Genomic DNA, 24,392 nt, shown 5'->3' with positions numbered 1-24,392 from the left:
ATGTGAAACACGTCGATGAGTCAAACATTGACGGAACTTGACGAAGAAAAGACACTAGAGGCTGAAAACATCGTGGAGTACTGGAGGTCCTTAGTACGTAATTTCAAGGTCTAAGAAACCTTAACGTAGAGATAAACGTTCGTAAAAGGAAACAAAAAAAATGAGAGAAAGAGAAAGAGAGAGAGAGAGAGAGAGAGAGAGAGAGAAAGAGAGAGAGAAAGAGAGAGAGAAGAGGAGAGAGAAAGAGAAATGTTCGCGAAATATGCGACGAGTGTGAAAAGTTTGAAGCAGACGATGATTCGATATGTAATATAAAGATACACTTAAACACACATTCAAACCGTACATACAAATGAACACGCGATCACGGACACGTACACGGAAACACACACAAGCGCGCATACACAAAGTATAACTAATTAAGGCATCGGTTAAGATCTGACAGCGAAAAAAAAAATAATAAGAAACCTACTTACTAATTAATATAGGCGACACACACGTGCAGATTTAAGAATTTACGAAGGACCTTCTGTTGCTCGAATTATTGCATTATCTACTATATATAAATTTTATTGTATAAATTCTGTCGAGGCGCGTCTCCGAGCAGGAGTCGACATTCCTTTTTCTTCTCGTCCCAAAATGGACGGACAAAAAATTAGCATCGTCATCCGAGAAAAAATTACTCGATTGATTTCCATTCGATCGATAAAATAATAAAGAAACATAAAGAGAGAGAGAGAGAGAGAGAGTGAGAGAGAGGCGTACGTACGTAGATTGTAGACGCTTCGATAAGTCCCCAGCTTGAATCTTCGACGTTTATTGATAAACACGGTAGAATACGTCGATAAAATCGCTTGTAATTCAGCGTCAAGTAAAAAGTTTCGAGTCATCGTACTATTAATTTCAATAGCCGATATCGATACCTCTCTACGAGAATAACGTTATCCTTTGATTACGCTGAACTTTCGCTATCTTGAACGTTGTGATGAAGGAAATACGGGCGATTAAATTGCGCGATCTAGATTAGCGAATTTAATTTCGTTGTTGAGTTCGCACTTAATTATTATCCGATAGACGACAATCAATGAATAATTCAAATGAAAAAAGATACGAAAAATAATAGATAGAACAAAAGGAGCTTTCTTTTTCTTTGTTGGATAGTTCAAAAAAAAGAAAAAAAAGAAGACGAAGCGATCTCTAACGCGTCTTTCGTAGATCGAACAAAGAGGGATGATCTCATTTGTCAATTATTTTTTTCTTTGCTTAGGCCTTATTATCGATACGTTTCACGGTGCGGATACTTTTTTCCTATCTATACTCGACGTATAGGTGCACGCATTGAAAAAGTATTCCGACACCTTCTACTCGTGAAGAAAAAGAAATCAAGCAGGAGGCTTGAAGATTAGTTGCTCTACTCGATGACAATTCAATTCGAGTAAGAAGTAAGAAAATCTAGGAGAAAAAGAGAGAGAGAGAGAGACATTCTTCTTCATAGCGATATTCTCGTAATTTTTCTCAATTACATTTTCGGATTTATAGAGAAAACGACGAGTATAACGTATGAGAGAGATTATATGATAACGTTACGTGAATCTTTTTCTTTCGATTAAAACATTAAATGAGGAATCTCGAAGATGAGGACGAGCGGTTAAAGGAATGCTCGCTGATAATAAAATCTCTAGCTCGGAGACGTATCCCAATAGTTGGCCTAGTACCGAGTTTCATATTTTTCGCCCCGGTCGCAACGGATCGTCGAACGATTATCGTCTATTACATTATTGACATTCTTCCAGAAATTTTATTGATATAAACTTTATCGCTACCGTTGAACATAATATATTTGATTATGATATGGCGATACCTTCGGTATTATAATTATGGACACCGAATATATCGGGAGATAGAGAGAGAGAGAGAGAGAGAGAGAGAGAGAGAGAGAGAGAGAGAGAGAGAGAGAGAGAGAGAGAGAGAGAGAGGGAAAGAGAGGAAGAGGGAGAGAGAAAGAGAAAGGAGAGAAAAATAACTGAGGGAAAACGCGATTCGCGTCTTGTAAAACTCAGTGGATTTGGGGGGTAGTAGATTATATAAATAGGGCATAAGGGTTGGGTAGACAAGGGGATAGGGGAAAAATATTGGGGGAGGGGGGTGTTCGAATGATAACGAAACGAAGATTAAGGCTATCTAAAGAGACGATGTAACGAGTCTTTTGAAAGAAAAATCTCTTCCTTTCGTTGATGTAAAACGTTGAATGATGAACCAAAGTGAAAAGAATCTTAACTGTACGTATGAATGGAAAATACAGCACAAGAATCTCGTTTCCGTTTTCATCTAATTACGTAACGATATATCAGTAATGAATATTATGATTACGATGATTGCTGTATTTATTGTTATTGTTCCTCGGTTAAGCGGAGACGTTTAAGAGTGACCCATTTGTACAATCATTGAGTCATTAAAATATGATTATTCATTATGGAAATTGTGGGCGTATTTTTATTCAATGTTACTCCTACTTGACTTTTGTTAAAAATGTAAGATGGAGACTTATTGCTTTTCTGTTTTTCTCTTTTTTTATATATATATATATATTTTTTTTTTGTATTATCCTATACAAAAACAAAAAAATTAATACAAATGTCCACAAGGACAAATAACTTACAACAAATGACAACAACTTGTAAAATAATGCTTTTCTCCTTAATCAAAAATTTGTCCTCTCAATCAACTGTCGGTCTTGTTATTTAACGTCTTATATATACATATATATATATATATATATATATATCATAATTCTCTGTGACGTGAAATTTTACTGACACGTAGATTATGAAAGAAATAAATGTTATCACTGATTCGACGACAAAGTGATAACGAAATCGCGCAGGTGTTTCAGATGTTCTGATAAAAAATAAATGAGGATTGGTTATTGTAAAGCAATTGGTTATCGTTCTAAGCAATTAATAATATCGTTTTATACGTTTTAATGTTTAAAATCATAGAACAGTAGTAGGGAACGTGTACATGTTGAGAGAAAAGTAAGGACTTTGTAAGAAAAGTATGCTGACGTTGATAAACGGTCCATCGAAGTGCTCACCTGCGAGATAAGGAGTCTCGCTCAAGTATAAAACTTTGACTTGATATCGAGAACATGAAACGGTTCGTTCAAACGTTCGATTGGAACGCGAGTCAAAACGCGGGCGTAACTTTCGATCGTTCTGTAAGAAATACATTAAGAATGAAGACAAATCTAACGACGTAATCTGTCTTCTTATAGTTTCTTTCTTTTTCGCTCAACATAATTTTCATTAGCTTCTAAGTTTTCTATTTTATTGATATTATTTTATTCTCGCAAGAGACTTTTTCTTCTACCGAGAGACTGATCTTTCTTTTTTATCCGTATTAATTATGAAGACTCTAAATCTAGTTTTTTTCTTAATCGCGTTATACAATGTGTGTGTGCTAATTGACGGGCACAATACTTGCGTTTGGTATGGTCAATGTGGAAAAAGCGGTCCGAAGATACAAACGTGCGTGTCAAATGATATTGCTCAACCAATCGGCAATGAAACGGCTACGAATATCCTACGAAAGAGATGTCCACATTTGTTCGAGAACACCGGTCAGTATAATTTCTCTTGGCAAATTTTCCATTTTGCATATGATCACCTGCGACATGTTCGTTTCTTTGCCAGACAATCCATTAACCTGCTGCAGTGCCGAGCAAATTTTTACCATCAACTTGAATATGAATATGGCCGAAGGTATCTTTGGAAGATGTACCACGTGTTTAAAAAATATCTTTCGACACATATGCGATTATTCTTGCAGTATGAATCAGAGCCAATTTATGAACGTCACTAAGTCCAAAATGAATGAAAATGGTTTATATTACATCGACGAACTCGAGGTGATTAATAAATATGAATGAAATAAAATGGAATTATTTTTTATCGCACGATCTGATTTTCTGTCGAAACTAAAGAAAATAAACGAAGAAAAAAGAAACGAACGATTGACTTTTAATTTCGATTAGCATAAAATCAGAAAAATTCATGCTTTCATTTTAGATACACGTGGCCGAAGAATTTATAAATAAAACGTTTGAATCGTGTAAAAACGTAATTAATCCGTCCAGTGGTGGTTTGGCGATGGATTTAGCCTGTGGCTCTCACGGTGCGAGCAGATGCACACCAAGAAAGTAAGTTGTAGATCCTCTTTTACATGTTTCTATACAAAAATACGTGACCCATAGTCTATTTTTCTTTAAGATGGTACGACTTTATGAACAGCGTAACCGAAAATAATTTCGTACCCTTTCAAATTAATAACATTTACGATCGTCCGGATATTTGGCACAATGATCCTTGGAACGCAGTTGTCAAACCGTGTAGCGAGCCTTACGACGTGAGTTTTCCAAAAATATTAATCAAGATTTTATCCTAATTAAAATCGTATACTTAAACACAACAACATTTCGATTAAATACACCTAACTTTTCTTTCTTCTTTTGTTTCTTTTATTTCAATTTAAAACAGAATTCCTCGCTTAGCTGCAGTTGCGTCGATTGTCCTGCAGCTTGTCCCGTAACGAAACTAACGATCAATTCCAAGAGTTTTATCATCTTGGGTAAAAATGGTTATGGAATTATCGCTGCGATTCTCATCGCACTGATTACGATCATAGCTACATTCATTTATTTGCTTCTACTAAAGAGAAAAATGTTAAGTATGTATTGTATTTATTCATAAATTAATTGTCTCATTGTCGAATATTGATGAAAACGTTTTTTTCATACAGATTTCCATAATAATGCAAATTATTCGGGAACAAAAAAAGATTGCAATCAAATCTTTCGAAATATCTTCGAGGGATATTTTTATTCATGGGGAAAAGGTAACTCCGATAGACGATCACGTATTATTATCATTGTAAAACAATTTTTTAAAATATCATATATGTAAATTAACGTAATGCCGTACGAATCAACAGTATTTGCGACATATCCAATTCTCTCGTTGTTCATCTCGTCTTACGCGGTTTTGGGTATGAGTTATGGCTTCAAGTATCTCGTCATAACGGTGAATCCGATAGAAATATGGGCATCGCCCAACAGTAGATCGAGAATAGAGAAGGATTATTTTGACACACATTTCCGCCCATTTTATAGAACCGAACAAATTTATATAAAGCCTGTTGGCATCGATAAGGTACGTGCGATGTCTTTCCCTAGTTTTCACAATAATTTATCCGAGATATCTTTCCGAAGATTAATCGAAATTTCTTATAGATTTTACACAATACGTCGAATGGCATTCAAGAGTACGGGCCAGCCTTTAACGAGACATTTTTATTGGCTGTTCATGATCTTCAAGAGAAAGTTTTACAGGTAGATGATTTATTAAGTTGCCAATTGTAATTCTAATATTTATTCGTACACATTCATTCGTAGCTTGGTCGTGAAACTGACGAGAGCATAGAACGTTATTGTTATGCACCCGTTTACACTGATTTTCTTGGTCCAATGTCCGTATCATATTGTACAGTGCAAAGTTTATGGGGATATTTTCAAAACAATATATCAATTTTTAATCAAACCTCGCAAATTAAAGGATACGAGATCAATTATTTGGATCATCTTTACAAGTGCATGCAGTAAGTGTTAGAAAATAAATGTTTTACTACGAACGAATGTTGATCATATAAAATATATTTCAGAAATGCATTTAATGCGGAGTGCATGGCCCCATACAAAGGGCCAATATTTCCTGCTTTAGCAGTTGGCGGATTTTTAAAGAAAAATGAATTCCATTACGATTCTTCGGACTATATAAAAGCAAACGGATTGGTTCTGTCATTTTTAATGAATAATCATTTGGACGAGGAAAAACTCAAGCCCGTTATCAAATGGGAAGAAAGGTATTTTTTTCGTGTTACTTGACAATATAAGTTTAAAAAAAGTAACAGAAGAGAAAATTACAACACTCTATACTTCGTAAAAAGTCATCTATTAATAAGATTTTTTAATCCTCGTACTAGGCAACACCTCATTACATTCACGTACGAAGGCATTGCCTATTATAAGGGGTTTACAATAAGCTCCTTACAATAGGCAACAAATTTGATTACTAATTTGTGTGAAGATGTTGCCTAATATAAGGGTTAGAAAAAAATTGTCGATAGAGTATGGAGCGTAGTTAAGTTTTAGGCGTATCCTTCGATATTCGTACGATTGTTGAAAATTGATAAATGATTATAACTGTATAATAATAATATCGAAATAATCAACAAAGAAATCGATTAATAATAAAAATTTCGTTTATAAAATTTTCTTCTGTGGAACAAAGGTTTATCAATTTTATGAAGGAATGGATAATACATGATAAACCTGATTTTATGGATGTGGCCTACGTAACAGAAAAATCTATTCAAGACGAATTAGATAGAACGTCGAAGGCAGAAGTGAAGACCATGATAATTAGTTATCTAATTATGTTCCTCTATATCTCATTTGCTCTAGGAAGAATGAGAGGCTCCATTAGAAAATGTTTTGTAATACATCAATCTTAAATATATACATATATACATACATATATATATATATATATATATATATATATATATATATACACTCATAAATTCGATAACGATAAAACAGCAAATTGTTTTTTCAACCAAATTGTTTTTTAGGGTTCGAGTAAAATTGTTGTGAGTATTGGTGGTATTATTATAGTAATCGCATCGGTAGCTTCTTCATTGGGAATTTTCGGATACATTGGTATACCCACTACTTTGCTTACGATCGAGGTAATTATATCATATTTTTATCATATTTTTACACAAACAAAATAATGAAATTTTTACATAAACAAAATTCTTGAAGAATATGAAGTTCTTCATATCGATAATTGTACATAGGTAATTCCTTTTCTGATACTGGCCGTTGGAGTCGATAATATTTTTATTTTAGTACAAACATATCAAAGAAATCGCAAAAATCCAGAAGAATCGATACCAGAACATTTAGGTAAAATCACATCCAAGGTTGGACCTTCGATGTTATTAACTAGCATGTCGGAATTATTCTGTTTTCTAATTGGTAAGATGAAAAAGATGATTAATCTAAATGTACGATGAAAATAACACGACAATTGCAATAAATGATTTTAGGTACATTGTCATCTATGCCAGCAGTTAATACATTCGCGATGTATGCATCTTTGTCCATTCTAATCAATTTCATCCTTCAAATCACCGCTTTTATTAGTTTATTATCTTTGGATTCCCGGAGATCGGAGGTAACGTAGATGTCTCATACAAAGCGAAAAAGAAAGAAAAACGAAAGGAACTATCTTTAACGCGATTGATATTAGAAATATTTAAAATATAAAATTAATTTTCTTTCAGCAAACCCGATTAGACCTGCTCTGCTGCATATCAACAAATAAAAGATCACACGTAGAATGTGATAACGTTGGATTAGTTCATGCTCTATTCGAGCAGTTCTATACGTCGTTTCTCATGAAAAAACCGATTAGAATCGCCGTTTTGTTCATTTTCATAGCAATGTTCATTGTTCACGTCGCTGTATTTCCTAACGTAGAAGTTGGCTTAGATCAAAAGTTATCAATGCCTGAAGATTCATACGTTTTAAAATACTTCCAGGTAATACATTCAAGATAATGACCAATTACAAAAGTAATATTATTTTTTACTTTGAAAATCGTATTACTTTCTGTGTTTCTTTATTCTCTTATTTTCAAGTATATGGAGGATCTGTTATCTATGGGACCACCTGTATATTTCGTAGTAACGGAAGGCTTAAATTACAGCAACACCAATGTTCAAAATATAATTTGCGGTGGTCAACAATGTAACGTGGATTCTCTATACACCCAAATATATTCTGCAGCAAATCAGTCATCCATGTTAGCGATCGCATTTTTTTTTTTTTATTTCATTTAATTTCATGATAAACCAATAGAAATAATTATAATTGTATTTCATTCCAGATCGTATTTATCGAAAGCTGCCTCTTCGTGGATAGACGATTATTTCGATTGGTCGACTATCGAGAAATGCTGCAAATATTTTCCCAGCAACAGTTCCTTCTGTCCTCACAATATAGGTGATCATTTTATTATCTAAAATATATGAAATCGAATAATGTCTAAGAAAAATATAAATTATTTTTATAATATGTAACAATTTAGAAACATGCGAGTACTGTAAAATACCAACTGACAACGAAACTTCTCGACCGAATGAAACATACTTTCGAAAATATATCTCTTACTTCGTATCTGATATTCCGGATGAAGATTGTGCTAAAGCTGGTCGACCTTCCTATCGCGACGTAAAATTTTCCATTAATATAATAACATATGTCTAGAATAAAGATTTCATTATAATGTTTTATCTTAATTAATTATTTTCTAGGCAATCAATTATTACTCCGATCGTTATGGTTTGACTGATATCGGTGATACGTACTTTATGGGTTATCATACGCCCTTAAAAAAGTCTAAAGATTGGTATGAATCATTAAGAGCCGCCCGAATAATAGCTGCTAATATTACAAAAATGATTAATAACGCTAAGCTGAGTAATAAGAAGATTACAGTATTTCCATACAGGTAAATTATGATTATAAAATATGAAAGCGTTGAAACTATCTCAATGATTATCATCTTCTACTTTGCTGATTTTAATAATTTCAGTATTTTTTACGTTTTTTACGAACAATATTTAACAATCTGGAAAGAAACGTACCTGTCTATAACTTTGTCATTGATCGTGATTTTTATTGTAACGTTATTATTGACTGGAATGTCATTATTTTCTGCAATTACCGTCGTCATCACAGTATTGATGATCATTATAAATCTAGGTGGTCTTATGTATTGGTGGAATATACAACTGAACGCAGTATCTCTTGTTAATTTAGTTATGGTTAGTATTAATTGAATGTCCCTCGAATTCCTCTATTTTTAAATGTTACAAATTTATTCAACATATAATTATTTACACAGGCTGCCGGAATTTCTGTCGAATTTTGTAGTCATATCGTACACACTTATTTAATATCAACGGAGAATGAAAGAATCGCACGTACCTCACAAACACTTTCGTTAACAGGAAGTTCCGTAAGTAAAATCAATGATATTAAAATGAAAATAATATGTTCGAGTGAATGAAAATATCGCTTAATAGAAATTTATTGATTTTAGGTCTTCTCTGGTATTACTTTAACAAAATTTGTGGGTATCGTAGTATTGGCATTTGCGAAAAGCAAAATATTTCAAATTTTCTACTTTAGAATGTATTTGGGAATTGTAATTTTTGGTGCTGCGCACGGGCTAATCTTTTTACCTGTTTTATTAAGTTTTATAGGTAAGAAAAATCCAGACGCATTTAATGTTAAAAGTTATACTTATTAAATAATTTTTGCAGGACCCGAACGTAGAAACGTGAGAAGAAATTTGACGAGATAATACTAAAATTTACATTTTTCTTATTTCATTTAACAGTACAAATATTTCATCATGTAGATAATTTAAATTATGTTTCTATTATTTTTATATACGCTATCATATAAGACTCGGCAGATATTAATATTTTTCAAATAATTCGTATTCTGCATTTATATAAATTAAAATTTGCGTAATTCATTATTTGTAAAATATATTTTGTATAATTTTACTATGACATATAATATTTGTAAGAACAAATAAAAGAGATCTGCGAGATAGCATGCATATAGAATATCTTGAATTTTGAAATATATGATGAGCTTAAGTCCAATAAAAAGTGCGATATTTAAATTATAAATAAAAATGCATAAGAATAAATACAAATGATAAAGTAATCAAGATTTTTCGATGCATTTCTCCAAGTTCAATTGAAATTATTATATATTTAACGTTTATTATACTCCATGTACGATATACATTAAATAATTATAAAATTACGATAAGTATTAATTTTTAATCTTGTACCTTCGGAAGGGGGAGAGAGAGAGCTTCGACGTTTCCTCGTCGGAGTGCGAATGAAGACTGAATCGAGAAAGGTCAAAGTCAAGTAAATATAATCGTCGTCTGTTTCACGGATACAAAGCAAACATGACTCCTAACGTGTATATAAAAACAAACAAGGAAAGTAAGAGATTTTTCTCTTTTGCCTTGATAATAATTAATCTTAAAAAAAAAGAAACAAAAATTTCTACTTTTCCGACGGAGGTGAAATAAATTGTCAGATGGCGCTTTTTATCATGGCCGGTACCGGGATAGCGGAATCATTTATTGTATAATTATTTTTTCACTATTTTTCCAAATTGTGCAGCTTTGACATCTTGATTGTATTAGTCGTGATTATTATTATTTAAAATGATAGAACGAAAAGATACTGAAGGAAATTTATATACTTTTGTAAGTATTTTAATATATTTGATGCACTGTTAAAACCTGTTAGAATGAAATTGAGGTTAACTTAACATTATTTATATTTTTTTATGCATATTACAGTACGATGAAGATTTACCTTATGAAGAGGAAATCTTACGAAATCCATATTCCGTAAAACATTGGCAGCGTTATATCGATCATTTGAAAAATACAAAAAGTAATAATTTAAATATGGTTTATGAACGTGCCTTGACAGAACTCCCTGGAAGGTAGTATAATCTTTCATCCGCTCAATATGTTGTTACTTTATTTAAAGACTACATTTTTTTTCTTTTTTCTTTTCAATCCTTCATTCATAGTTACAAATTATGGTATAATTATCTTCGACACCGATTAAGCCAATTAAAAAAAAGATGTATAACAGATCCTCTTTATGAAGATGTAAATAATGCATTTGAAAGAGCTTTGGTATTTATGCATAAAATGCCACGTATTTGGATGGATTATTGCATGCTAATGACAAAACAATGCTACATAACGCGTACTCGTCAAGTATTTGATCGTTCTCTTAGAGCACTTCCAATTACACAGCATCATCGTATATGGCCACTTTACATAGACTTTTTGAAGAAACACAATGTTTACGAAACATCTGTAAGAGTATTCAGGCGATATTTGAAGGTAAAACATAATAATATTGTTACATTTAAAAGGATATAACTTGTAAGGAATTAAGATTTTTAATATTGCACACTGTAGTTGGCACCTGAGGACACAGAGGAATATATTGAATATTTAATATCTATTGGAAGGCTTGATGAAGCAGCTATAAAACTTGCACAAATTGTTAATCAGGATGATTTTGTATCAAAACATGGAAAATCTAATCATCAATTGTGGAATGAATTGTGCAATTTGATATCAAAAAATCCTTCTAAAATAAAATCTCTTAACGTAGATGCCATTATAAGAGGTGGTTTAAGGAGATACACCGATCAGTTAGGTCCATTATGGAACTCATTAGCTGATTATTATGTTCGCAGTGGTCTCTTTGAGAGGGTAATCATTTATTAGTATATATAATAAATAAATTAAAATAAAAATGTGTTCATTTCATGATATTGATATTTTGTCTTTTAGGCAAGAGATATTTATGAAGAAGCTATACAAACAGTAACTACTGTTAGAGACTTTACGCAAGTCTTTGATGCATATGCACAATTTGAAGAATTAAGTCTTAGTAAATGTATAGAAGATGAAACCGTTATTTCAACAGAGGAGGGTACGTACAATACAGAAACATTATATAAATTTAATGTAAGAACTAATAAACGTCACGTGATAATTTTTTATTCTCAAATCTATAGGTAATTTAGAATTGGAGTTACGTCTAGCAAGATTTGAACATCTTATGGAAAGGAGATTGTTATTACTTAATTCGGTATTATTAAGACAAAATCCTCATAACGTACAGGAGTGGCATAAGAGAGTAAAACTTTATGAAGGACAGCCGCACGAGGTAAGAAAATAATAAAAATACGTGCATAATGTAACAAAAATTTTCAAATAATTAATGCATTTATAGATAATTAATACATATACGGAAGCAGTACAAACTGTACAACCACAATTAGCAGTAGGCAAGTTACATACTTTGTGGGTTGCATTTGGCAAGTTTTATGAAGAAAATAGTCAAATAGCAGATGCCAGAGTTATATTTGAAAGAGCTACTCATGTCCCCTATACTAAGGTAGATGATCTAGCATCAGTATGGTGTGAATGGGCAGAAATGGAGATCAGACATGGGTAAGAATTTTCTTTTTCTTTTTTCCACGTCTAAAAGTCCTACACGAAGAAGATGGACTAAGTAGTAAGGCATAACTTTATTGTAGGAATTGTAAAGAGGCTTTAAAACTTATGCATCGTGCTACGGCCATGCCGTTCCGTAAAGTTTCATATCACGATGAAAATGAAACTGTTCAAATGAGATTGTATAAATCTTTAAAAGTGTGGTCAATGTATGCAGATTTAGAAGAAAGTTTTGGTACATTCAAGGTATGTAACTTGAAAATTTTATAAAAAATATATTTTAACAAAATTATGTCTTTTTAACAGACATGCAAGGCAGTATATGATAAAATAATAGATTTAAAAATAGCAACACCTCAAATCATTATTAACTATGGATTGTTCTTGGAAGAGAATAATTACTTCGAGGAAGCTTTTAGGGTAAACATAATCATTTTCACTAAGATTTTCTTTTTCTTTACTTATATACATTATTTATATATTATACATTTTCTATATATGTTAAATATAGGCATATGAAAAAGGAATCGCGCTCTTTAAATGGCCTAATGTATATGATGTATGGAATACATATCTCACCAAATTTTTAAAACGTTATGGTGGAACAAAGTTGGAACGTACACGTGATTTATTCGAGCAATGTTTAGAACACTGTCCAAATAAATACGCTAAAGGTATCGTATAAAATATTAATAATGTATGTTTTAAGAAATTTTTATCCTTTCAAAATGATAAGTACGATACATAAATTTATTTTTTCAGCGTTATATTTATTGTATGCAAAATTGGAAGAAGAGCATGGTTTGGCTAGGCACGCAATGTCCGTATATGAACGAGCGACTAGTGCAGTTTTACCCGAAGAAAGATTCGAAGTAATTTTTTTTATTATATATTTTTAATAAATTTTATATGCAAACGTAACTTTTTATACATTTTTTTGTTTTTAGATGTTTAACATATATATAAAGAAAGCAGCAGATATTTATGGTGTGCCAAAAACTAGACAAATATACGAAAAGGCTATTGAAGTTTTGAATGATGAAAATACAAGAGAAATGTGTTTAAGATTTGCTGAAATGGAAACAAAATTAGGAGAAGTAGATAGGGCAAGAGCTATTTATGCACATTGTAGTCAAATATGTGATCCTAGAGTATGTTGAATCAATTAGATTGATCAATTCGCGATGAAAGATCGTAATAATTATATTAATAATATTATATTTATGTTAAAAAGGTATCATCGAACTTTTGGAAAGTGTGGAAGGAATTTGAAGTACAGCATGGAAATGAAGATACGATGCGTGAAATGCTTAGAATTAAACGTAGTGTGCAAGCCATGTATAACACCCAAGTGAATATGATGTCTGCTCAAATGTTGAATAATGTATCTAATCAAGTGTCTGGTGTACAAATTGATAGTATGCGTGCGCTAGATAATAAAACCTCTGGTAAATATTTTAATAATTGTAATAAAATTATTATTATTATTATTATTATTATTATTATTATTATTATTATTATTATTATTATTATTGTAGATAGAAATTATATGACAATCAATTCTTTACTTTCAGACACAACTACTCAATCTGGATTGAAGGATACTATTAAATTTGTACGTGGTATAACAGAAACAGATGGAAAAGAATCATCACGTGTAAATAATCCAGATGAAATTGATATTGATATGGATATGGATGATGATAATGAAAATGAAGGAGAAGAAGAGATTGAAGAAGGTAAAAAATATTGTATTCTATTTACTTATCATTTTACTTATATATGTTATTATTTCTTATGATATAATTAAATGTTCTCTCTTTTTCGTTTTTTTATTTTTTTTATTTTTTTTTGTTATAGAAATGTCTATTGAAAAACAAGTCATTCCATCGCAAGTATTTGGTAGCTTAAAAACAACAGACAATGACACAAACGAAGATGAGTGAATGTACTATCCATTATAATCAATGTATTTAAATATAATGTGCAGTTCAAGTTATTAAAAGAAGTAATTAATTAATCTATTACCACGATTAGACTGAATGATCTAAAACCAGAAAAAAATTGTTTTGTTATTTAATATTGCACTGTTAATTGACAATATGATATATTTGAATAGCAAGAAAATTTTATATTAATATTTGCAGATAATTTTGAATGTATGTACATACATACATATATAATACACTTTAAATTATATTCCATCATTTAAAGGAACATTTAGAAAGCTCTCTTTTAAGCAAATATTCGTATAAATATCATTCTTACATACTATTATTACTAGACAGAGAGAGAGAGAGAGAGAAAGAGATTGTGTATATAATTAGAAATACATATGAGTCTGTATTGATTTTTTATGCAATTATTTTAAATAATGTACATAATTTTAATATTTAATAGATCGATGATTTTTCACGCGCGCATTTGTTATTAAAAATAATATAGGATCATCAATAAATTAAATTATAAAATTTGCAAGTTTGATATTTGAAATATACTCTATTTATGAAAATAGAACAAAATGTTTGAATAAAAATTTTGCAATCAAATAACTTATGTCCGAAGTATTTGATTCTCTTGTATTTTAAAATTATTATCACATCAATTCCATTACCTTACATCTATAGTTTTAGAAGTGAATAACCTCCACAGTATTTCCGTCTTTTAATAAGAGATAAGAAACATTAAAATTTGTCTTCTTTCAATTCAATTACTATCAGAGATTAAATATCGATTCCAATCAAATTTCGACATAATTCGCAAATAAATATTGACAATTTCTATAAGTAACATAAAATTGCATGAAGTGACATTGGTGCTATCATATATGCGTATTGCTATTAAATTAATAAAGATGATAATTTTAATTTCGTTCTCACACATAGGAATCTTGAAAACCAAGCTTTCACGTTTATATAATATTATATAACATATTTTGGTGGATTTATAAAATGTAGATCATTATACACTTCCAAATCATCCACATCTGGCTGAGTTTGTATATTAGTTTGCTCTTTGCGAATACCACCAAAGACAATTAATTCTCCTCTTCCCATCACAAGCGAATACAAAATTCTTTCGTCTGGTCCTGATTGATCAATTTCTTTCAAAGGAACCCAAGATGCACTACATTCATCACAAAGTACTTTGCTTATATCTAAAATAAATATAGATAACGTATTCTCTGTTCTTTTTGCAACTTTCGTTTGTGTCTTTCTACTTCTGATCTTTTCTTCCATCTTTTTAAGATATTCTAATTGGCGCTGCCGATTGATACTCAAATTATTATTAGTTGGTTTATCACGAAATGCTGCCATACTCAGTGCACTGTCACAACAAAATGGCACGATCTTAGAAAAATTTGATTTTCGCGATGGTGGATTATTCATTCTACTTTGTGAGGGTGATCTTGAGAAAGATCCATGCCGACCATTCACATTTTCATCCGTATCTACGTCTGCTCTGTGTCTTTGTTTACTGAAAAAAAGATTTATTTAAGAAAATTCTATACAAATGTAAGATTTGAAAGATCGTAAAATATCACAAACCTTTCTTGCAAAGGAGATACGTCAGGTAATCTGGATGGTCTTTGACAAGTAACATTTTTCATTGCTATGCTCATGTCATTTACTTTAGCATGTCGCTTGTTGTTACTTAACACAACAATATAATTTCCAACCTAACAAGCGAAAGTACATATATATATATATATATATACATATATTTATATGATATTAAATTGATCGATTATACTTTAAATGAATTTATTATATGCCACCTTGCAAGCCTGATGACACCAAATACGCGCCGGCGCCCATTCTGGGTGATATAATATTACTTTTTTCCATTTCCATGTTGGCTCTGTCATATTTAATAACCAAGCATCATTCATAGCTGCATTAGGACCAGTACAACCTCCTAGTACAAGGATATGCCTGTCTCCTAAATGAATTTGCGATTGGCCATAACGTGGTCGTGGCTTTATAATTGCTGTGGCTTGTTTATGCCAAGAATATGTATCCAAGTTTAAACACCACAAGTCATTGGAACTACCTCAAAAAAATTCAAAGCATTTCAGGAATTCCCAATTCGATTGAAAGAATTTAAGGTGCGACATAATAAAAGCTTTTACCGAAGTCCACAATGAATACCACCAAAGACAACCATATTGTTTCCATGAATTGTTGCGGAATGAGCAGACATAGGTGGTGGTGCTTCTAATGTGTTGATAGCATTCCATTTATTTGTTTCTATCGAGTAGACGTGCAACTCATTAAACAGCTTCCATTGCTAAAAGGGAAATATTGAATGAAGAATGTGTCATACGAAATAAATAAAAACGATTATTTGTACCTGATGTAAAGGATAACGAGAAGGATAAGACCATCCGCCAAACAGAACGAAACTCTTTTTGTAATACAACATAGTAGCACAAGCCTTTGGTGATGGATAGCTGCCCATTGTGATTGGTCTGACCCAAGTTCTTGTATCTAAATCTAATCTCCATAAATCATTAAATGTAGTAGAAGTTGCAGTACATCCACCAAATACATACATGGAGTTTTCATAAATGCAGGCTGAATGAGAATGTCTTTTGCTTATAGTAGGCATTCGAGTTTTTTTTGGCCAAAGACTCCAAAACAAAGCACCAAATGATACAGCTTTGCGAAAGTGTGCCTCATTGTGCTCTATAACATCTATATAATAAAATATACGTTTGACAATTATTACAGATGAAAAACACTATTGACAAGATTTCAATTGTAATATGCATACTTTTAGTTGCACGAAACCATCGCTTTGAGACAAGCTTACATTCTTGTAAATCTTTATAAGGAGGAATAAGACTTAAAATATATTCTAACAATTCATCCGGTAAATCATCAATTCTGCACTGCATTTTTGCTGACATTAATAAATCGTGTATTGTTAATTATACGTAACTTTAGCTGATAAATTCAAGATTTTTGGTTTACAATATTAAACGGCTTTACTATCACAATACTGCTCTCGGAGATTATAATCTTCTTCATATCTCTTTTACAAATTTTTTATATTCTTTTTGTTTATAGATAGTTCCTTCAAATGAAACGCACTAGCTCTTCTTTCTTCTTTCTTATATGTCTAGTTTTGATTTGGCCTTGGTTATCGCACGTAATTAATTATACTGCAAAGACAATGATGTATAATGCTAGAGAGAACGATGATAATTTTTCATTAGAATTTTGATAATTATCAACGATAAATCAAATTTATCGAAACAAATAAATATAAAAATATAAAAAAAATATCGTAATTACATTGTAAAACATATTTGTATTTTATATGGGTTTTTTATGTGAAGGTTAATTAATTTTATCACAGATTAAATGATCGTAGATCAAAATGCGACACAACACGGCCTAGAAGGTTTAAATAAAAGATGATAAGAGGCGACATTTTACCTTATTCCAGAAAGGCAATAACTCGCATACAAAATTAAAAGTATAGTCAAGCTTCCATTGTACATAAAGTGAACTGATTGGCCCTAACATGTTGTTATCCGTGCTCCTTAGTGGTTAAATTCATAACATTCAACATACGATATTTTTATGAAAAAAAGGAAAAACTTGTAAGTTCTACTTAAAATTTTAATAACACTTCGTACAGAATCTAAAACTATTTTCAATTATAAATTGTCATCAAATACGTATTATACTTTTTTGAGGCGTTTCCAAGGTATTCATCAATATTTATATAAATATCATCTCTGGTAATTTGGTACCACTTACTTATTACCATAAAACACGATTTCAATATCCTTCGTATAATAAATAATACAAAGTTATATTAAGAATATGAACTATTGTCTGACAGAATGACTGGTCAAGATATATCTGATGTTAATAATTCTTGCTTGCGTGAAGATTTAGTAAGTATATTTTATATAATTGTAATAGTTTTTATACACTAGTAATATAAATGTAAATAAATATTCTATTTGATATAGATTTTATGGTAATGTCATTTTCTATTTAAAAATTTATTAATTGTACTTTGTACCATTATGCAATTAATATTTTATTTAAATTTATTCTTTCTATCTCTAATAGTAACTTCCTGTTAAAGGTAAAAGCGGCAGTACAATTTTTTCAACATCCTAAAGTTTCAAGAACTCCATTCAATAAAAAGCAAGAATTTCTTAAAAGAAAAGGTTTAACAGAAGAAGAAATTAAAAGAGCTTGCGAGTTAGTCGGTGTTGATATTAATGAGGAAAGGAAATTCGAAAATCAAAATGAATACACAACGATATCAATACCAGATAATAGACCTCCTTATCCATACTTCCAAATGCTATCCTCTCAGTCCACGTTATTGCAAAAAATTAAAGAATTTTTTAATGTCACCGCTGTGATCGGAGCTACATTGTATTGTGTTTATTGGTTTTATAAGGTATATTATTTTAAAATTTTTGACAAAATTTATCATCTGACGTGGCGTATAGTAAGGCATCAAATGTTTTTTTGCAATTTTTATAGGAATTTATTAAACCATTTTTATATGGTCGTAAGAAAAAAGATAGTATAACAGATTCTGTTACTGAACTTGATAAGGCAATCCAAAGTTCTATAAAAGAGATGAAAGATTCAATTTCGAAGGTGGAGATCGATGTAAAAAGATTATCACAAAATCAATCGATCGATATAGCAATTCCACAGCTTGTACAAGAACTTAAACAAGAATTATCTAGTCTAAAAGCACTCCTTCTGTCAAGGTATCCGTTTGTCATTAACATATATTATATATTATTTTGGAGACATAAAATGTTTATTATAATATAAATGATTATAACAAATAGTAATCTTGTACTTTTGTATTCTTTATATTTTACATATGGAAATCGTGATCATTGTACAGAGCGTTATCATACATTTATTATTTTATTATATTTATTTTTATATAGAAAACAGTTTCCCAGTGCTCCAGCATCTATTCCATCATGGCAATTAGGCACAAGTACAGTTCAAGAAAAAGCAACAGAAAGAGAAGATGATGCTGGAAGTGGAAGTAGCACTAATAATTCAGATAGTTCTTTGGAAATTGTACGAGACGATCCACCTAAAGATTAAATATAAAACAAACAAATAAATTATTTACAGCTTCCATCAATTCACTTTCTTCCATCTTAACAGTCTTTAAAGTGCATAAAATATATTCTGTAACACATTATAAAAAGGACAAAAATCTTGTTTTTTATTATCATTTAATGTTTGTAAAAGTGTAGCCTGTATATAAAACTCATATTATATTTTATTATACAAAGTTTACTATCAAAAGAAATATTGAAAATGAACTTGACTTATCAATGAAATATTTTTTGTACATTAAACTTTATCCTAGGTCCGTTTTACTTACGGTTTTTTTTATCAAAATATTAACATGAGTATCAAAATCATAAGTGCTTAATATTGTTATAAAAAAAAAATACGTCTTGTTCAGTTTACATTGAAAAATAATAATAATAGTAATAATAATAATAATAATAATAATAATAATAATAATAATAATAATAATAATAATAACAATAATAATAATAATAATAATAATAATAATAATAATAATAATAATAATGATAATAATACAAAGAATGAAATAAAATTTGAAAGTTTGTAGTTTTGCGTGAAAAAAATTATTTTCTATGGTGTACGAATATGTAGAGTACATACATTGAATATGTAATATTTATGTGCACACACATATGTTGTTATGTACATGGAAATAATCTTTTTTGTGTATACTAATACAATTTCATTTCGTTAAATATTGTGTCTATGTTTCTTAGCAATGGCTAATGTTGTTTTGAAACATGTAAAATCATGTGAATATATTATAAATCAATGTAAACAAATCCTTCAATATATAAGGTAGTCATTGTAAAGATTATCAAAAGAGCTGTTTAATAATATTTCAAGAGAAAACTTTAATTAAGAAAAAATGAATTACGATTATATGTGATTAATTTCATGTTTTGAACAGCAAAAAGTGTAAAAATACCAGTCAAAAACATAGTTCCTCTTATAAGTTTTAGTAGAATTATATGGTAATTGCTATTCATTTAGTTATGTATCTGTATATTATTTTACAATATTTATTATTCGATAATTTTTTTCAGCAGAATCTGTTATACCCCAACCCTTTTTAAGGCATATAAAAATTCAATTATTCCTATACTAAACGTTTTTTTTTTTTTTTATCCTATATATAAATAAAGAATTTTTTTCAAAAAAAAGTGTCAACCTTTACAATGATCATCCTGTATATCAAAAAGTAAGAATTGTTCTCCATTGAAAGTTGTTTATTTGAGAACATGTTATTGGTACTTCAATCTAACGCACATGAGCATATCTTAATTTAAATAAGTTTTTAACATTATGTAAGTTTGATATTTATACAAATATATACAATTATGTATATACGAATCGTTCAATATAATACGAATATTTTGCAGCATAGTGCTTAATGAAGCATTAGTTATTGATTAATAAACGAAAATATAATGTATAAAAATCTAACAAAGCACAAAAGTACCAATTATTGCTTTTTTCTTTTCTTCTTCTTCTTTTTTTTTCTTTTCTTTTTGTTTTTTAACTTTACTTCCCTATCCTCATGTTTCTTTTCTTTAAAGTACAAATGAAATATAAAGCAGTGTGCTGCAATTGTAATATTTTTTATTTACTGATCGATCTTAAGATATACATATATGTATATATCCATTTATAATAAATATTATATAAAGTTTATACTCTTAATGACTTAATTACATTCTTCATACATACACACTAGCCACTCCATAATAAACACATTCGTTTTCTAATTACTGCTAATATGTACATAATATTCATCATTAACTCTAGATCGTTAGACAAGCGGACAGAGTATACAGGTATATGCATAAATTCATTATTTTGCTGATTTATTTCTTTTTTTTCTTTTTCTTTTTTTTTTTTTTCTTTTTTTTTTCTTTTCTTTATTTATTTATTTATTAATGTCACAGGTTGGATTTACTGGTTATAGTCCTCAATTTTTTGCAAAAAGGAAATGTTTATTTTTTCAGTACTTTTTTTTTTTTATATCTTTATTAATACTTCTTTATATTAGACATAACTCAGACAGCTGCCTCACTGATACAGTGAGTTACAGCAGAGTCTATTTGAAGTATGACTTAGTATGTTTCTTTCTACATTCTAGATTGATAATGTACAATAATAGAAGTATTTCAGTTTCATCATTTCATTGCCATGTGTGCCAAAATTTAAATAAAAATAAAATTCTCCCCTTATGAGAGATTTTGTCAGATATAATTAACGTGTTTTCAATTTTTTAATCTTTGGCAAATGCACAATTAGAAAACAGGTCTTTCATTTAAATACGAATCAGATTGTATACAAAAATTATTCTATAAGATTTTGTGCTGATATAATAATTGGCTGAAGATCCCATTCCCTTTGACACACACTCGCTATATTTTGCATAACAAGTATACAAAATGAGGACAGGGTAAGGGGTTCGTCATCTCATTATCTGGACAGCATCCTAATATGCCTATTACCAATAACAATAATAATCCTAATCTAGACACACTAAATTATTACACGATTGATTGCTAGAATGTCTAGTACATCAATCAATTAAGATTATGCTACCAAGTATTATGTAACTGCAAATTTCTTGAAAGAACTGACCGCACGTCCTGTGTAAAGCGTAGAGCATCCAGAACAGGTAGCAAATTCAATAAAGCAGTATCTCCTGCATCGCTAAACCATGATTTGATAGGTATTGCATTGTCTGTTACAATAAAATTAATTATATATATATATATATGCATATATATATATATATATATATATATATATATATATATATATGAATATTATAGCTTATATTATCAAATTCGTTAAGAATATATAGTCTAAGATAGAATAAAAATTGTCTACTTTGTACCAGTAGAAACAAGCTTCAAATTTTATTCAAATTATCTATGTTTTTACAGCACTATTGAAGTTCGCTATTGCTATGCGAGTTATACTAGCAAATTGTAAAGTAAATAGTATCACTTACGTGGATAAGCTCTATAGGCTCCAGGACTATTATCAAGAATAAAGACAGAAGCTAAATCTGAACAAATGGCAGAAAGATTTTTAGTATAGGAACCCATTTCTGGAGTACAATGCTGTCTGTAATATCTGCGCCTTAAAATACCTCGATTGTTATCTAGTTTATCTGCCACAGCTGCACCATAAATTTCCATGGATGCAGTAAAAATGACTAATTCATACCTAAATTTTATTATGATAATATCAATATACATAGAATATTTTTACATCCTATAATGCATAAAGTAAAATATTATTTTAATCAAAGAGCTTACCATTGACTAACAATGTCCAAGAAAAAATCTACGTGTGGCCTTTTATGAACAAAAAATCTAACTGGATGTCGATCTATTGTTACTTTGAGAACAAAATCTGGAGGTGTACCAGGCCTAACAGTTGGCCTCGCTACTCCATCGTGATGAGAATGAATTAAGGTCTCATCCAAATCAAGTACTAACACTTTTCTTTTAACTATATCTGTAATGTATATATCGCTCATTTAAGAACTATAAATAATAATAGATAATTATTTGAAAATGCAAGTAGAGTAAAATTTTACTTACTAAGTCTATGCCTTGATAAAGGAGATAATGGGAAGATTTCATACTTAACTGGCTGCATTTGTGAAATCTATATAAAAATTAATTCATTTTTACTATAAAGACAACTAATATTTTAAGCATTGTCAATGAAAAGATTTGTATACAATTTGCATCGCCATTAACGATTAATATAAAATTTCAATTATGTGCGCGCGCGTATCTATTTGGAGATAGAAATAAACGTTTGATTTACTTTTTTATACTATCGCAATAATAATAACATATCATCGGGACGATAGAAGATTATGCAATGAGAAAAAGATATATTTTCTTACTGTGTGCTGTAAGCTTTTTGGAAAAATCTATAGACGCGAATTGATATCGCAGTGGTGTATCTTCTTCGTGCTAGAAGAGAGAAAAAGGAAGAAAAGAAAAGAAAAGAAAAGAAAAGAGAAAAAAAAAAAAAAGAAAGAAAGAAAAGAGTAAAACAACTAAGAGGCGCGAAGCACCTACTTACGGCTCTAACCTGCTTCTTGAGTAGAAAACAGACGCATGTCCACACGCGGGAAGCCATCAAGAGAAAAGCTCTCATTCCCATCTGCAATTGTTTCAGCATCTCTACTGATATTATCACCGGGCCGAAGTCCGGCAACGCTTTATCTCCAGTCTCGTTTTCTTTTCGAGTCTCTCTCTCTCTTTACCCTTTCACACTCGGCTTCACGTTGCGGTGGTCACAAACTTTATCGTAAACAAACGTTATCTTCCAACTATCTTTAATATAGTATATCAATATTATGATACATATTGCAGACTCCCATTCGGAGGTTTCACTTTACACGTGGAAACAGATTTTTCCATATTTTTTGTATGTTTTCATAAAAATCTATCAGCATAATTCTCTTACGCACATCACATTGCAGCCGCCATCTTTCGCAGATCGACCCAATTTTTCCATGCGCTACGCCACCGCGCATAATGCTGCCAAATATTAAACGTCGTACTTTTGTTAACGCACTTTCTTTCCTCTTAAATAGAAAGATGTTGTAATCCATGAATAACAAGGAGAAAACATTTCGTAAATATATATTAAATAAAGAATCTGGGCGTTAAATCTTTTTCAATCATATTTAATTTTTGCCGCACATTTTAAAACCGCTCTTTTCGTCGGCGCTATTTCTTTTCTTTTCAAATGAATATTATCAATTAGTTATCTGTTTTCTCCTTTTCAAAGTTTTTCGATAACATAATTCTATCGTATAATGTGTTTTGATACAAGAAAAAGAGTAATTTTAATTCATATGTTGCTCCTCGAATGTAATACTCGTATTACGAATACTATTACGGATATCAATGTGTGTATAGAGGTAAAACAGTATAGGGTGCTCGATAACTTGTTACATATTCCCTTGGAACTGGTAAAAATAAACTGAGCAATAACAGAAATATATCACCATATATATCCTATATCGTTTTTCAATCCCGCCGTTACACTTAGATATTTTTAAAGA

At 30.3% G+C, this 24,392-nt stretch overlaps 5 protein-coding genes across 18 annotated transcripts; 3 read left to right on the top strand and 2 right to left on the bottom strand.

Moving 5' to 3' along the window:
- The first annotated feature begins 2,613 nt into the window (after window positions 1–2,613).
- Window positions 2,614–9,964, top strand: LOC124954091 (NPC intracellular cholesterol transporter 1 homolog 1b-like). 2 transcript variants are annotated; one of them, XM_047506458.1, is made up of 23 exons: window positions 2,614–3,619; window positions 3,693–3,907; window positions 4,068–4,198; window positions 4,269–4,404; window positions 4,536–4,725; window positions 4,798–4,893; window positions 4,990–5,207; window positions 5,288–5,386; window positions 5,450–5,652; window positions 5,716–5,916; window positions 6,345–6,549; window positions 6,688–6,804; window positions 6,916–7,096; window positions 7,168–7,295; window positions 7,405–7,662; window positions 7,762–7,925; window positions 8,010–8,125; window positions 8,211–8,353; window positions 8,437–8,633; window positions 8,718–8,949; window positions 9,030–9,143; window positions 9,228–9,390; window positions 9,451–9,964. In XM_047506458.1, exons 1-23 carry the CDS (start codon window positions 3,406–3,408, stop codon window positions 9,489–9,491), a joined length of 3,762 nt encoding a protein of 1,253 aa, XP_047362414.1. In that variant the 5' UTR covers window positions 2,614–3,405; the 3' UTR covers window positions 9,492–9,964. The 2 variants fall into 2 exon arrangements, 1 of the variants encoding a protein (XP_047362414.1); XR_007102444.1 differs by lacking the exon at window positions 9,451–9,964 and having other exon boundaries at window positions 8,888–8,949; window positions 9,228–9,255.
- A 287-nt stretch (window positions 9,965–10,251) lies between these two features.
- Window positions 10,252–14,559, top strand: LOC124954092 (pre-mRNA-splicing factor syf1 homolog). Of its 2 annotated transcripts, XM_047506460.1 has the most exons (15): window positions 10,252–10,424; window positions 10,521–10,669; window positions 10,760–11,081; window positions 11,160–11,459; window positions 11,541–11,682; window positions 11,768–11,919; window positions 11,986–12,206; window positions 12,293–12,455; window positions 12,516–12,629; window positions 12,721–12,883; window positions 12,972–13,081; window positions 13,157–13,360; window positions 13,444–13,657; window positions 13,784–13,948; window positions 14,070–14,559. In XM_047506460.1, exons 1-15 carry the CDS (start codon window positions 10,383–10,385, stop codon window positions 14,153–14,155), a joined length of 2,547 nt encoding a protein of 848 aa, XP_047362416.1. In that variant the 5' UTR covers window positions 10,252–10,382; the 3' UTR covers window positions 14,156–14,559. The 2 variants fall into 2 exon arrangements, with proteins under 2 accessions (XP_047362416.1, XP_047362417.1); XM_047506461.1 differs by lacking the exon at window positions 10,252–10,424 and having other exon boundaries at window positions 10,545–10,669; window positions 10,825–11,081.
- Window positions 13,969–17,671, bottom strand: LOC124954093 (F-box only protein 42). Of its 6 annotated transcripts, none has more exons than XR_007102445.1 (8): window positions 17,510–17,671; window positions 16,986–17,400; window positions 16,563–16,906; window positions 16,342–16,499; window positions 15,988–16,258; window positions 15,758–15,888; window positions 14,824–15,686; window positions 13,969–14,256 (listed from the first exon to the last, which is right to left on the bottom strand). XR_007102445.1 is itself a non-coding variant. In XM_047506465.1 (8 exons), the coding sequence occupies exons 2-7, from the start codon at window positions 17,119–17,121 to the stop codon at window positions 15,131–15,133; spliced, it is 1,596 nt and encodes a 531-aa protein (XP_047362421.1). In that variant the 5' UTR covers window positions 17,122–17,400; window positions 17,510–17,671; the 3' UTR covers window positions 13,969–14,989; window positions 15,089–15,130. The 6 variants fall into 6 exon arrangements, 5 of the variants coding, with proteins under 5 accessions (XP_047362421.1, XP_047362422.1, XP_047362418.1 ...); XM_047506465.1 differs by having other exon boundaries at window positions 13,969–14,989; window positions 15,089–15,686; XM_047506466.1 differs by having other exon boundaries at window positions 15,089–15,686.
- Window positions 17,672–17,785: 114 nt separating this feature from the next.
- On the top strand, window positions 17,786–19,341 carry LOC124954098 (peroxisomal membrane protein PEX14). Of its 3 annotated transcripts, none has more exons than XM_047506481.1 (5): window positions 17,786–17,820; window positions 18,066–18,120; window positions 18,318–18,641; window positions 18,728–18,963; window positions 19,153–19,341. In XM_047506481.1, the coding sequence occupies exons 1-5, from the start codon at window positions 17,801–17,803 to the stop codon at window positions 19,316–19,318; spliced, it is 801 nt and encodes a 266-aa protein (XP_047362437.1). In that variant the 5' UTR covers window positions 17,786–17,800; the 3' UTR covers window positions 19,319–19,341. The 3 variants fall into 3 exon arrangements, with proteins under 3 accessions (XP_047362437.1, XP_047362439.1, XP_047362440.1); XM_047506483.1 differs by lacking the exon at window positions 17,786–17,820 and adding an exon at window positions 17,867–17,927; XM_047506484.1 differs by lacking the exon at window positions 17,786–17,820 and adding an exon at window positions 17,943–17,961.
- Window positions 19,048–24,353, bottom strand: LOC124954099 (CTD nuclear envelope phosphatase 1A). Of its 5 annotated transcripts, none has more exons than XM_047506486.1 (6): window positions 23,402–24,353; window positions 22,906–22,972; window positions 22,618–22,819; window positions 22,308–22,525; window positions 21,932–22,034; window positions 19,048–19,307 (listed from the first exon to the last, which is right to left on the bottom strand). In XM_047506486.1, the coding sequence occupies exons 1-6, from the start codon at window positions 23,498–23,500 to the stop codon at window positions 19,271–19,273; spliced, it is 726 nt and encodes a 241-aa protein (XP_047362442.1). In that variant the 5' UTR covers window positions 23,501–24,353; the 3' UTR covers window positions 19,048–19,270. The 5 variants fall into 5 exon arrangements, with proteins under 5 accessions (XP_047362442.1, XP_047362444.1, XP_047362445.1 ...); XM_047506488.1 differs by lacking the exon at window positions 19,048–19,307 and adding an exon at window positions 23,220–23,289 and having other exon boundaries at window positions 20,418–22,034; window positions 23,402–24,347; XM_047506489.1 differs by lacking the exon at window positions 19,048–19,307 and adding an exon at window positions 23,220–23,289 and having other exon boundaries at window positions 20,418–22,034; window positions 23,411–24,347.
- Window positions 24,354–24,392: the final 39 nt, after the last annotated feature.

This window comes from Vespa velutina, chromosome 14 (genome assembly GCF_912470025.1).
Source record: "Vespa velutina chromosome 14, iVesVel2.1, whole genome shotgun sequence".
Lineage (NCBI taxonomy): Eukaryota > Metazoa > Arthropoda > Insecta > Hymenoptera > Vespidae > Vespa > Vespa velutina.
This window is presented reverse-complemented; position numbering and strand designations above follow the sequence as displayed.